The sequence below is a fragment of the Bombina bombina genome, chromosome 2 (genome assembly GCF_027579735.1).
Source record: "Bombina bombina isolate aBomBom1 chromosome 2, aBomBom1.pri, whole genome shotgun sequence".
NCBI lineage: Eukaryota > Metazoa > Chordata > Amphibia > Anura > Bombinatoridae > Bombina > Bombina bombina.
In genome coordinates, this window is record NC_069500.1 from 280,533,332 (window position 1) to 280,548,501 (window position 15,170).

A 15,170-nucleotide genomic window follows, 5' to 3' on the forward strand; every position below is an offset into this window, starting at 1 on the left:
ACACAAATACTCAATTTTCCCCTGTTTCTTAAAGAGAACCAACTCATCAAATTGCCTCAGTTGATAAAAGTGTAAAATAAATGTTAACCTCTTTATATTGCTTCTAAATATTAAAAAACTTTCAAGGGATATTAAACACCTTGTGATTAGACTATTAAATTTGTAGATAAAAAAACTTCTTGCAATATACTTTCATTATTTGTTTTGTTACCTTTTCCTGTAATTTAACTCTAAAAATTGTGGGCTTTCTAATTTCTGTTAGAAATGAAAGTGGAATATCCCAGATTTAACAGTGCCATATTCCACATTGTAATTGATTGCCACTCTAGTGACATATTTATAACTGTCCCTAATTGGCTTCAGCACAGTAGGAAGCCTAGGTTACAACATGGTGGCACCAATTGCTTTATGGACACTAAAACTTTGCACATATGTTTTCTATGCTTAAACATCTAATACATTTTAAAACTGCATCTGCATATTATACTCGGGCTTTGGGGACAATCTATCTACCATGTATAAAGAGTTCCTTGTCCTTTTAAAGAAAATATAACTTTGACTACATTCTAACCCTTTTTGAGGAATTTGTTTAAGTGTTTTGGTGGCTCCTTAAAATAACATAAGATGTAGTAAGACATCAGAGACTAAAATGGTGAGAAGATTTGGAGAAGCTGTTTTTCCATTCTTACACAACCTATTACAATGCACTGGTACCCCATTAACAGTTCATCACAGGTACTATTATAGAATCTTAACTTGCCACATTTTCACCACATGCCCTTGGTATTTCTTATATTGGCACATACAATGCCTTGCAAAAGTATTCACCCCCCTTGACTTTTTACCTATTTTGTTACATTACAGCCTTAAGTTCAATGTTTTATTAATCTGAATTGTATGTGATGGATCAGAACACATTAGTCTAAGCTGGTGAAGTGAAATGAGAAAAATATATACATAAAACTATTTTTTTAGAAATAGAAAACAGAAAATTGGCATGTGCGTATGAATTCACCCCCGTTATGAAGCCCATAAAAGGCTCTGGTGCAACCAATTACCTTCAGAAGTCACATAATTAGTGAAATGATGTCCACCTGTGTGCAATCTAAGTGTCACATGATCTGTCATTACATATACACACCTTTTTGAAAGGCCCCAGAGGCTGCAACACCTAAGCAAGAGGCACCACTAACCAAACACTGCCATGAAGACCAAGGAACTCTCCAAACAAGTAAGGGACAATGTTGTTGAGAAGTACAAGTCAGGGTTAGGTTATAAAAAAATATCCAAATCTTTGATGATCCCCAGGAGCACCATCAAATCTATCATAACAAAATGGAAAGAACATAGCACAACAGCAAACCTGCCAAGAGACAGCCGCCCACAAAAATTCATGGACCAGGCAAGGAGGGCATTAATCAGGGAGGCAGCACAGAGACCTAGTGTATCCCTGGAGGAGCTGCAGAGTTCCACAGAAGAGACTGGAGTATCTGTACATAGGATGACAATAAGCCGTACACTCCATAGAGTTGGGCTTCATGGCAGAGTGGCCAGAGGAAAGCCATTACTTTCAGCAAAAAATAAAATGGCAGGTTTTGAGTTTGCGAAAAGGCATGTGGGAGACTCCCAAAATGTATGGAGGAAGGTGCTCTGGTCTGATGAGACTAAAATTGAACTTTTCGGCCATCAAAGAAAACGCTATGTCTGGTGCAAACCCAACACATCAAATCACCCAAAGAACACCATCCCCACAGTGAAACATGGTGGTGGCAGCATCATGCTGTGGGGATGTTTTTCAGCAGCCGGGACTGGGAAACTGGTCAGAGTTGAGGGAAAGATGGATGGTGCTAAATACAGGGATATTCTTGAGCAAAACCTGTACCACTCTGTGCGTGATTCAGGGCTAGGACGGAGGTTCACTTTCCAGTAGGACAATGACCCCAAACACACTGCTAAAGCAACACTTGAGTGGTTTAAGGGGAAACATGTAAATGTGTTGGAATGGCCTAGTCAAGACCTCAATCCAAAAGAAAATCTGTGGTCAGACTTAAAGATTGCTGTTCACAAGCGCAAACCATCCAACTTGAAGGAGCTGGAGCAGTTTTGCAAGGAGGAATGGGCAAAAATCCCAGTGGTAAGATGTGGAAAGCTCATAGAGACTTATTCAAAGCGACTTGGAGGTGTGATTGCAGCAAAAGGTGGCTCTACAAAGTATTGACTTTAGGGGGGTGAATAGTTATGCACACTGACTTTTTTTGTTATTTTGTCCTATTTATTGTTTGCTTCACAATAATAATTAAAAAAAAATCTTCAAAGTTGTGGGCATGTTCTGTAAATTAAATGATGCAAATCATCAAACAATCCATGTTAATTTCAGGTTGTGAGGCAACAAAACACGAAAAATGCCAAGGGGGGTGAATACTTTTGCAAGGCATTGTAAATGGTTTTTCTCTGGTGTTTGCCTAAAAAAATGAGCATAAGGTTTGGTTGTAAAAAGGTTATCAAAAGACTTATAAAATGAGTTAGTCTTTGCCTACAATGTTGCATTTAGCACTGATTTAGTCTAATTTAAAGCTTATATATGAATAAGCACCCATAGTAGCATTTATGTTTAAGAATAATCACTTGACAATATAAACTTGTTGCAATTGTTTTGGATTACCATTTACATTGTGTGATTGAACTTGGTACTTTAAACAATATCCTCTGCTTTATTAAAGGGACACTGAACCCAATTTTTTTCTTTTGTGATTCAGATAGAGCGTGCAATTTTAAGCAACTTTCTAATTTACTCCTATTATCAATTTTTCTTCATTCTTTTGCTATATTTACTTGAAAAAGAACGAATCTAAGCTAAGGAGCCAGACAATTTTTGGTTTAGTACACAGGACAGCACTTGTTTATTGGTGGGTGAATTTATCCGCCAATCAGCAAGAACAACCCATGTTGTTCACCAAAAATGGTCTGGCTTCTAAACTTACATTATTGCTTTTCAAATAAAGATAACAAGAGAATGAAGAACATTTGATAATAGGAGTAAATTAGAAAGTTGCTTAAAATTGCATGCTCTATCTGAATCACAAAAGAAAAATTTGGGTTCAGTGTCCCTTTAATCTATGTGCTAAACTCTTTCCTCTGAGGCAATTTATTGTGAACATTTTACTATACTTTAAACCAGAGCTTTCCAAACTTTTCATGTTGGTGACACACTTTTTAGACCTACATCATTTCGCGACACAGTAATTCAGTTGTACTAGCAAACAGGAGGTTAAACTAACTTGTTTTAAGAGATACGGACACATACATAAATGATATAATAACTAAATGTATTTACAAGTAACAGTATGTAAGTATGTGCAAGAATTAAAAAAAGTTTAATATCACCAATAGCTACTTACTATTTTATTGGGATGTATGAGGTTGATGGGATGAACACAGTTTCTGAATATTTGGTGGAATATTAGATAAAGACACTCGCATTTCATCATCAAGCATTTTTAAGCTTTCACTTCCTATCCATATATCAAGAGCAGGAGCAGCAATGCACTACTGGGAGCTAGCTGCAAAAAAAACGCCACTGACTTCAGCTCAGCATTTAAGCTGCCGCCGTCAGAGCTCGGTGAGTCCGATTGACAACTACCTGCACTACAAACACACTGCTGTCCCACTCACTGACTACATGTGCAGTCACAAACCGATTAAGGAGACTGCACATGCAGTCAGGAGCCAATGTGCTACCAATGGGAAAAGTTTCCATTCCCACTGAGCTGCGCCAATAGGTTAAGATGATCTGTGACCCCCTAGGTATCAATCACATGTCACGTTGCAGGCAGGCGGAAAGTCAGAAAAAAATGTTTTACAAAAATTTGTGCTGAAGCAGGGACACACCTACACACTGCTGCTGACACACTAGTGTGTCCCAACACACAGTTTGGAAAGTACTGCTTTAAACAGTAGACTAGAAACATAGAAAATGTTGCAAAAAACCCAAAACATCAACTTAGGTTTTACCTTTTGGAAATATGCTTCAGTCAGTGTTGATACATAGTTTATTTATCACCTTAAAATGTAATCTTTATCAAGTTTAAAACATACACCAAAGATATGTTATACAGACAGAAAAATATTACACAGGCAGTAAAAACAAACAACTACGGATAAACTCAACTTGAAATTTTAAATTAAATAAAAAAATAGCCTCATGCACTACATATATATGTGTGTGTGTGTGTGTGTGTGTGTGTGTGTGTGTGTGTGTGTGTGTGTGTGTGTGTGTGTGTGTGTGTGTGTGTGTGTGTGTGTGTGTGTGTGTGTGTGTGTATCTATCTTTACATATATATTAATGTCATTATTCTATCTTTCTATCTATTCATCTATATCTATGTTATATCTGTATGTCTATCTGTGTAATCTAATCTAAGAGTTATATTTCATATATTAAATAAGGAACAAGTGGTCATTTGACAAGCCAATATTAATGTACATACCACATTTACATGTCCAATATGAGTTTAAAAACATTGCAATACATTTTATTTTGTCTCAAATATACATAAACACAGCTGGGCACAGTAAGTTCTTCCAACTACAGTAAATATAGATAATAGCAGAGAGGTGCTGAAGCACTTTTCACCTCTGGGTCTCGCCAAAAAACATTTGTTTTTTATGGTGATTATTTTCCAAAAACTAAAGAGAGCGCATTCTACACCCTTTGGATGATCATAGCCCCCCCTCCCCACCACACACACACACACACACACACATCTAGAATCCATCTTAAACCCTGTAATTGCTGAAGAAGATTAATATGACAAAGTAATCATTCTGTCAAATCTGACCGTTTTGTTACCAGAGGGTTAAATGAACAAAATCAGGGGATGGGAGGAGAAGGACTAAACTATGTAAGCAAGAAAGGAAGAAATAAACACGCTGTAACAATTAAAGTCAGACGTTTCCAGCCACATCAGGCAAAAGTTTGAGCAGCATTAGAATTATAGGCAACAAGTGGTTAGAATTTGATATATTTCTTAAATCCATATTCGAAAGTTTAGTTATTAGGATCTTTAGTTCCCTTTTCTTTCTAAATGTGACAGGTGTTGTAATAAATATTTGCCCTCATTCCTTTAAAAACTCACCTGCATTAGCAATCTAATACGATCTTGATGCATTATTCCTTTTTGTATTTATTTGATTTATTCTCACCCCCTCCCACCACCACATTTAAAGCCTAACCTCTCTCTTCTTTTATATACTGCCCCAGTGTTTAAAAGCTACTTTTTTCTCTCTCATCTTTTTTTCCTTTAGCTGTATTTCTTTTTTCACTACATCAGAGTGTAATTCCTTTTTCATCTTTCCTTTATCTCTCTGCCTCCTGTTGAATATTTATTTGCCATTCCCCTGCAACCCCTCTGCCACCCCCTGACACACCCAACTCTCAGTGTAAAAAGGGGAGCCTTGTACACATCCTCACATACAGACCTAGCAAGCTGGGGGTCACACACCTCCTGGAGTAATATGGGTCCTAAGACTTCCTCGGGCTTCTACATTAGCAGAACCTCAGCTGCACTGCTGGCATTGCTTGTGGCTGTGCTACTCCTGGCACTCACTGTACTAGGTGCCCTATATGCCAGGTCTGGGGCACCAGATCTAGCGATAGAAGCACCTGGCATTAGCAGTGATATTGATAATGTCACCTCATCTCTTACCTTCACCGGGGATCCTACCCCTGATCCCACAGAGCGCCCTGGTATCTGGAACAACCTGCGCCTTCCCCACCATTTAGTGCCAGTGCACTATGATCTGGAACTATGGCCCAGAGTCATTCCAGTAGATAATGAATACCCACTGTCTGGACAGGTGAATATCACCATAAAGTGCCTGGAGGGGACAGACATTGTTCTGCTGCATAGCTACAAACTGAACTTCTCCAGGGCTGAGCTAAAACTGCTGGGGAAGGAGGAGGAACATTATGAGAGTGTGGAAGGGAACAGCCAGCAGCTACAAGAAGGGATCAGTACAGACACAGTAAAGAGGGGAAGCAAACCACCCCTGGTGGGGAAGAGTGTGAGGATAAAGAGCATGTGGCTGTCTGAGCTCCATCAATACCTGGTCCTGGAACTAGATGGGCAGCTCGAAGCTGGGAGCCTTTACCTTTTAGAATTTGATTATAATGGCATCCTGTGTGAAGGAGAGACCGGGCTCCAATTCATAAAGTACACTGACTTTAACGAGACCAAGTAAGTAGACCACTAATTCTGAAGCAATGTGTTACGTTGTTATTAGCAGCCTAAGGAGATTTATAGCAGGCTATATATATATATGCACTCTATATATTGTTCCTTAACAAAATAAATAAATAATACAATAATAATGCATAATACAAGGTCATTTATACATGAATTCAGTCATTACTAAATAATTTATACCTTAGTATATTCCATACATCACAATACAAATGTATAGATGGCAAATAAGTTTAGCGCTGCTCCAAGCAATGCATTTCAGATCTCCACGGAGTCCAAGGGGTTAACATGGGTTTGGTACATTCTCACAGGAATATTTTCAGTTATAATGATTGTGACACCCTGGATGGAAATCCCCTAAACAAAGTGTACAGCTAAAAGTGTAGCCTTAAAGACTGGTTTCTTATTAACTGTTTCAACACTGTCATTATGTGTAATATTTTGTTTGTCTCTGATCACTTTAAAGAAGTGATATAACTAATAATAATAGATTACCGTTAGAAGTCAGAAACTTGTGCCTACATATTGCAGCAATATGATAGAACTTCAAGTCATATTTGACAGCCAATGAGTTAGATTGGGCTGTCATTAGAAATACTAATGCACAGCTTAAGAATTCTGTTCTTTGTTTAGAACACTCCTAGATTAGCTGCAATATATCTGATAGTGCTCTCAGTAAAAATATGGTTACACTGTATTTAAAATTAAAAACAAATGTGAGCAACATGCCTGTAAAACAGACTTTTTTTTTTTTTTTTACAATTGTAAGATGTCTGGGTAAGAAAACAAACTTGTGAAGAGTCAAGTAGGCAAGTCATGTGGTCAAAGTAATAATTCTGCTGAGATAATGAGTATGGTTTTGCATAAAAATGAAATTTTTATTGAACAGCTAAAGATTTAAATATCTCAAAATATTTCCAATAGGACAAATCTCTCAAGTTCCTATATCATCAAAGGGTCATATTCACTTTTTTGTAACATTTTTCTATAAGACAAGTTTGGTATGGGAGAAATATATGTCAGTGGAAAGTTCTTTGACTAGTGACAGTGGATGTATTGTATATTCAGCATGAATCGAACAAGATTGATTAATAAAGTGAATAGAGTAAACATATGGTGTGTATAGACATTAGTCACATGAAGGACTGAAGTGCAAACTTATTATTTAGACAGAGTGTACATATTCAAAAGCAAAACAGAAAAGATTCCAATTTATTTATGTTCTTAACTTTACCTTAAATTTATCTTGATATCTTTTTTGAAACTTTTATCCTTTCAATGACATCTTCTGTTACAAACATTGTTGTAAATATTGATATATAGTGATCAAGACACCTGCATGCATCTGAGCCTTTTTGTGCAAGAATGTTACACATATGGAACCTGTCAAAGTATGATGCTATGGATAGCAGCTAACTTTCAACAAAGGATACCAATAGAAAATAGTACATTTGATAATAGTAAATTTGCATGCTAAATCTTTAGTTTTGTTTTCATTTTGACCTCAAGTCCCTATAAACATTTCATGTAGATTATATATAATGGACTAACTTTCTGTGCATAGTTCACAACTTGGTGATAAGATTCCACGTTTTCTGTTGGTAAGATGAGTGAAGTCTTATGTAAGCTTTGCTTTAAAAATGCTTTCAACTTGCGTGCCTTAAATTCCAATCCATTAGGAGAGCTGGTATGGGGATCAACTGATTTTCAAGCAGGTTTTTTTTAACTTTTTTATTGCATTGCCTTTTTGTTTATACTTAGTTCACATGTTAATAATATTGTCAGTTTCTTGTTTAACCCCATTTGCAGCTACTTTCATGTCCCTCTGTTAAAGCCACTTGCACTCATTACAATATCAATTTCAAAGCACCCACAAAATCATAGCTTTTTTTTTTGCTTCTTTGTGTAGACCAACAACAGCAATGGCAGAAAGCTACATACATTATGCAAAAAAAGTTACTTTTTATTGTACATTACTTGTAAAACATAAGTGGGGTTAATAGTTTATTTTCTATATATTTTAACACATACTTTATGGTACATTGATCATCAGTTCACCTTTCAAAAATATCAAAATGTATTATACCTATATTATTCAATACAAAATACTCATTGAAAATTAGAAGAAAACATTTTTGCACCAAGTTGTAGTTCATGTGAATAATAGTAACAATTTTTATTACCATTGAAATATTTGATACATTTGAAACTTACCTAAAATCTGATTTCCCAAAGGGTTGGTTACTTATTTTGACAAGATAAACATTCCCCTTTCCATTTCAATCAAAACTAATTTAGTGTAGTAAATAATTAACTTTAAAATACTTTTCTATATTGTCATTAATTTGTATTCTCATTGAAGTCTCCTATTTATTTGAATAGCTGTGATTTCTTTTTAAGCTCAGAGAAACAAAGTCCTATGCCCACTCACTAACAATAAAAAAAAATGTGGTTCAGGGTTGCTGACAGTGGTTGTTATTGCTATGATCACTTAACAGGACAGTCTGCTTCAGAATTGTTATTGTTGAAAAAAGATAGATAATCCCTTTATTACCCATTCCCCAGTTTTGCATAACCAGCACGGTTATATTAATATACGTTTTACCTCAGTGATTGCCTTGTATCTAAGCCTCTGCAGACTTCCCCCTTATTTCAGTTATTTTGACAAACTTGCATTTTAGCCAATCAGTGCTTACTCCTAGGTAAATCCACAGGACTCAGCACAATGTCATCTATATGGCACACGTGAACTAGTGCTGTCTAGCTGAGAAAAACTCTCCAAATGCACAGAGATAAGAGGCTTAGAAATTAACATATGAGCCTACCTAATTTAGCTTTCAACAAAGAATGACAAGAGAACAAAGCAAATGTGGTGAGAAAAGTAAATTGGAAAAGTTTAAAATTGCATGCTTTATCTGAAGCATGAAAGTTTAAATTTTAATAGACTGTCCCTTTAAGAGATATAAGTACACAAAACCCTTATTTAAAATGGTGCTATCCCTATCTTTCAATTGAAGGGTTATATGATATAGTTTTATGATGAGGTGTGGCAAGGTTTTCTGTCCCTTGCCCAAGTGTATGCTAGATTACAAGTGGCACGCTATTTAGCAGTTTCACTCGTGTACAAACACCGCTAGAAGGAAAGTTTTAGGGTGCGAGAGTTAGCACACATATTACATGTTGAAAGTAAATGGTTTGCGTGTGAACGAAAGCCGACCAACACGTGCTAACTTCAAGACTTCAGATATTGCTAACTTTTTCCTTCCAGAGACTTTAATGGTGCCACAAAGTAAAAATAAAACAAACACCTATTGTTTGCGTGCTAACCCGACCATGTTTAACCAAGTGCGCTTTGGCCGACCTGAGTTATAAATAATTAACATTCCAATGTTTTTCATATACATATATTTGATTGATCTTTTGTAAATATAGTATATATATATATATATATATATATATATATATATATATATATACAGTATATACACACACAGGTATATATATATATATATATATATATATTTATATATACTGTGTATATATATATATATATATATATATATATATATATATATATACATGTGTATGTGTGTGTGTGTGTGTGTGTATATATATGGATTATGAATATCTATTTAAAATATTTAGGACATTTTCACATATGTGATGATGAATATTGGAATGTAAAATATTTACAGTTTATACACTAACACACTTTATTAACTATTGAAACTGATTGAAATATTTCTTGTTTTCAGGTATTTGAGTGGAAAGGACTGCAAAGTGTATATATACAGTACTGTGCAGAAGTCTTAGGTCACCATTAGATTTGTTGTTTTAGCAATGGTATAATGACTATATATAATTATTTCTTAGTCTCTTTATTAGAAAACACCCGGAACATACAGGATATGTGTATGCAGTATTAAAAAACAGAAACATCAGAAAAAACAGCTTCTATAGGATAAAGTTGCAAGTATTTAGTGTGACCTCCCCTTACACTTGAGCAATAGCAGGAACCTGGCTCTCGTAAACCTAAATTGAATGGAACTCTAATTAAAATGTCATTGCTAACACCTTTATTTGTCCTACTATTTCATGTCAAAAGGACTGCTGTGAAAAAAGGTCTATTACACCAGGTTTGTGCAAGACATTTTCCAGCATTACATACACAAGTGGTATGAGTTTAATTAATAGGAAGCTTGCTAATAAGACCAACTTTTAATCACGTCATTCCATTAAAAATGCCAAAGATCACAGAATTTGATAAACAATAAATCATACTTTTGCACCAGCAAGGCTACTCTCAAAGGGAAATCAGCAAACAAACTAGATCCTCAAGATGTGGTATTCAAGCTGTTATAGACACATTTGAAGAATCAGGAGAGGTCAACGATAAAAAAAAGAACTGGAAGGCAAAGAAAACCTTCAAAATCTGATGAGAAATTTTTCAAAGTTTCTTCTTTCAGAGACTGTAAGAAGTCCAGCAAGGACCTGGCTCAGCATCTGGCAGCTTCATCGGGATGCCAAGTTGACCTTTCTACAGTCCAAAGAAGCTTGATCAGGAATGGTGTTTGTGGAAGGGTAGCAGCCAAGAAACTACTTTTTTTGGAAGGGGAACAGGGTGAAAAGGCTAAGATATTCTAAAGCTCACAAATATTGGAATGAAGATCAGTGGAAAAGAGTACTATGGAGTGATAAATCCAAGTTGGAAATTTTTGGGTCCAATCATTGACAATATGTGAGAAGAGTTGGAGAGAGATGCAAGAACGAGTGCTTGCTGCCTTCAGTGAAACATGGTAAAAGGTCTGTCCTGGTTTGGGGCTGCATTTCTGCCAGTGGTGTTAGCGATATTGTCCGAATTGTTGGGTTCATGAATGCTGAAAAGTACAGACAAGTTTTAATTCATCTTCTGGAAAGCGCCTGATTAGGAATAGTTTTATTTTTCAGCATGATGATGATCCCAAGCACAGTGCTAATGTAGTGAAATGCAGTGAAATCATATTTATAGAGAAAAACAGCTGCAATGACAGTCATGGACTGGCCTCCACAGAGCCAAGACTTGAATATTATAGAGGCAGTATGAGATCACCTGGACAGAGAAATAAATAAAAGAGAACCTAAATCTAAAGAAATACTCTGGGAAGTGCTGAAAGAAGCCTTGTTTAATATACCAGAAGATTACTTCAGAAAACTTCAGGACCGTGTCCCCAAAAGAGTTGAAGAGGTGATTAGTGCCAAGGGAGGTTCCACTAAGCTCTTTCCATTCAAACACCTTGTCATATACCATATTCTTTTGAACCCTTATAAAAAAAAAATTGCTATCAGATAGTGTTTATATGAGTGTATCTGTTTTTTTAAAATGTATTTATATTGTGTTTGATGCAACTTTTTTAAACTCTTTATCCTTTACGCGAGTTCTTCAGTTGCGATAACCTGACAAACGTGTTCATGTTTACTACCAACTTGTAATATGAGCACAAGTTAGCACAAGTGGGATATTTCTATATTGCACCCATGCAACGTTAGTGCGCCACTTGTAATCTAGCCCTATGCAATTGACTAGAACCAACTTCACTTACCACAAAATCAGCTGCAGATACTTATCCAATCCAGTAGGGGGTTGCTGTTGTGTATTACAGTTTACATTCCATTGACAGCATGAAGTTATAGGGCCTTCTCCAGGATGACTAACATTAAGCTGGTGGAAGTGGGTAGAATAAGTCTGGTCCACTTTTTACTTGCAGCCACCTGTTGCTTCTACTGGCCAACAGGGTGAGCTGGGTCAGTCCCTAGTGGCTGCCAAGAGAGATAGGATATCTCTGGTGACCTTCATAGTGGTGATCAATACCTGTCTGCTGCTTCTACATGTTTTGTAATAACTCCTCAACATTTATAAGGTGTCAGGGAAATCTTGTCACCTCTATACACTGTGATGTTTTGCACATGCTCATTAGGAACCGGTGCCTCAGAAAATATGCATATAAATAGACTGCGCACAGTTTAAAATTGCAAGTGATCCGTAAAGTCTGAATCATAAAAGTTTAATTTTGACTTGATTGCCCCTTTATTTAACAATGGTAATCCAATCCATCAGACAACTGTTTTTAAGTAGCATTTCAACTTGTTTTTCTATTGTTAAAATTTTTGTACATGGGCAGTTCTCAAAAAATAAAAAAAGCTTTGGAAAATGTAGTGTGCGGGGGGGGGGGGGGGGGGCTTTGGTAAGTAAAATAGGAGCAATTGGATCTTAAATATATTTATTTATTAGTTAAACAGATTTCCTTTCAGTTCCAATGCCTGTGGCCCACCTGAACTTCACCCATGGTCAGCTCATGACTCCACTCATGACTCTGCTCCCTCCAGTCCCAGATCACCCCCTGAACACCCATGATTCCGCTCACAGCTCTCCCTCACAGTCTGGAATGCTTATGGGAAATTTTGGGAGTAATGACTATGCACAACACACCTGTTAATAAGTTTAAAAAAAAAAACATTTAAAGGGATCTTAAACAGTCTGTTTCATTGTTGTAATAAAAAAAGCACTTAGCTGTGTATTATATATAATATATTCAATTGTATTTTTTTTAGGTTTACTTTTTTAAAAATCTCAGAGTTTTAGTATGGCAAACTCTTATGAACTGGAATAGGAACATCATTTTAGTGCTTAGGAATAATAATGAGAACAGTAAAGAGAGAGAGAGAGAGAGAGAGAGAGACCTTTCATATATCAGGGTTATAGAATAACAAAAGTATCTGAATGAGTTTTCAGTGCTAAAGGACGTGTTTTGTTATAACTTCTTTCTGACTTAAATAACACCTCACTGACAAGGCCCAGTGAAGGCTGAAACAATCGTCTGAGGTTGCCATGTTCTTTGTTCAGAGAGAAATTGCCTTAAATTTTAGTGCTGGACTAGCGTAATATCAGACTGATATACTACAGGAAAGTTCTACTCTATGAAAAGCATTACTGTGCTAAAAAGAAGCTGTACCCAGGTGGTAAATCGCCATAGAACAAGCTAACAAGTTATTGATCTGGTTGTTCGTTTCTGAGAGTGTGATTCTCTCTGTGTGTATTATGTCTCCTTTAGTGAACAAAGGGGCAACTAAACGTGGACTCCTTGCTCAGTGTGCTTAGAGGAATATGGCTGCACCTCCCTGACGAGGCCCAATGAAGCCCGAAACAATTGCCTGGGGCTGCCATGTTCCTTGTTCAGAGACTAATTGCCTGGTATTTTGGTCCTGGGCTGACCATAATAGGTGGGATCAGACTGATATACTAAAGGAAACTTCTACTCTGTGTAAAGCATTACTGGGCTAAAAAGCTGCACCCAGGTGGTAAATTGCCATAGAACAAGCTAACAAGTTATTGAGCTGGTTGTTCATTCCTGAGAGTGTGCTTCTCAGTGTGTATTAAATCTTCTTAGGTCCAGATTACAAGTCAATCGTTATTTAGCGCTGCCGCTCGGGTGTTAATTGCGCTAGAAGTAAGTTTTTTGTGCTCGTCAGGTTGAGCTCATATTATGAGTTGAAAGTAAACTGTTTTCGCTCGCACGCTAACCCGACACAAAAATTTGAACTTAGAATATCTCATGCGCGCTCACGTATTCCCCCCATAGAAGTCAATGAAGAAACAAAAATAGAAAAAATCTCTTCACTCTCTTTAGAGATGTATATGTATGTATCTCAAAGTTAAAGCCTTTTTGCCTGCCTTTTTTCCACCTGAGCCTTTATAACTTTTGTGTGCCTTTTTTTTTTTTAATATTTTTTATTAGATGGTGTTTTTATAGGTGTAACTATACTTTGTAATGTAATTTTGATGTTTGTTGTGTTTATATGTTTCGTAAACAGTTAACCAGAGCTCTGAAGTCGCAGTAATCATTTTGTGCTCAAGTGATCAAGTTTACATTTTAACTCAACATACCAGCAGTAAGCCCAACAAGTGCGACCCCCTGCTTGAGTGTTAATTGCCTTAGAAGTAAACTTTTGTGCTTGCCGGGTTGTGCTCGTATTATGAGTTGAAAGTAAACTGTTTTCACTCGTACACTAACCCTGACAAGCGCAAAAAGTTGAACTTAGAATATTGCGTACACGCTCACATATTCCCCCACAGAAGTCAATGGAGAAAAAAAAGGTAGAAAAAAACCCTCACTCTTGCGCATACTTAATTGCATATTCTCAATTGCGCTAACCTGACATGAAAATAATATTTCAAAGTGTTAGTATGGGATACAGCACCTTTATCTTTTCTTTCCTGTGGCAAGGAGCAGGACTAGCCAGGTCCCAATGTATAAATGCAAATAAGTAGATTTCCAACCTCCAGGGAATAATTAAAAGACCTTTATTTCTTTTTCACAGGGTCCATGAAACAAACGACAACATTTCAAACCACACACTGGTTCTTAGTCATGACTAAGAACCAGTGTGTGGTTTGAAACGTTGTCGTTTGTTTCATGGACCCTGTGAAAAAGAAATAAAGGTCTTTTAATTATTCCCTGGAGGCTGGAAATCTACTTATTTGCATGAAAATAATATTTCACATTCCAATGTTCTTCACATAACAGAATATGTTATATTTATTCATAAATAAATATTTCCACATATATCTGATGTTTTTTGTTACAATTTATATTTATACCTATATATATTTTTATATATATATATATATATATATATATATATATATATATATTTATATATATATATATATATATATATGTATACATGATTATATATATGTATATAGATATATAAATACCAACAAACGAACAAGAGAGCAGCGCTCAAAGAAGATACTCCTATCCTTGGTATGCGTCTACAACAATTCAGCTGTCTTCATGCTCTAGTACTGTATCAGTACAGCTGACATACGCTCACATTCAATGACGGTCTCCAGATGATGACATCACTCGCCAGTGCTCAGGTAAGCGT

General features: G+C 36.2%; 1 protein-coding gene across 1 annotated transcript in view; it reads left to right on the forward strand.

The window, feature by feature from the left end:
* Positions 1 to 5,500: 5,500 nt before the first annotated feature.
* The window catches only part of LVRN (laeverin), a 350,458-nt gene continuing 340,788 nt past the window's right edge, over positions 5,501 to 15,170 (forward strand). Inside the window, exon 1 of the mRNA XM_053701576.1 lies at positions 5,501 to 6,236. Within this exon, the coding sequence (XP_053557551.1) occupies positions 5,515 to 6,236 (722 nt within the window). The 5' untranslated portion in view covers positions 5,501 to 5,514. The remainder of the gene's footprint in view (positions 6,237 to 15,170) is intronic.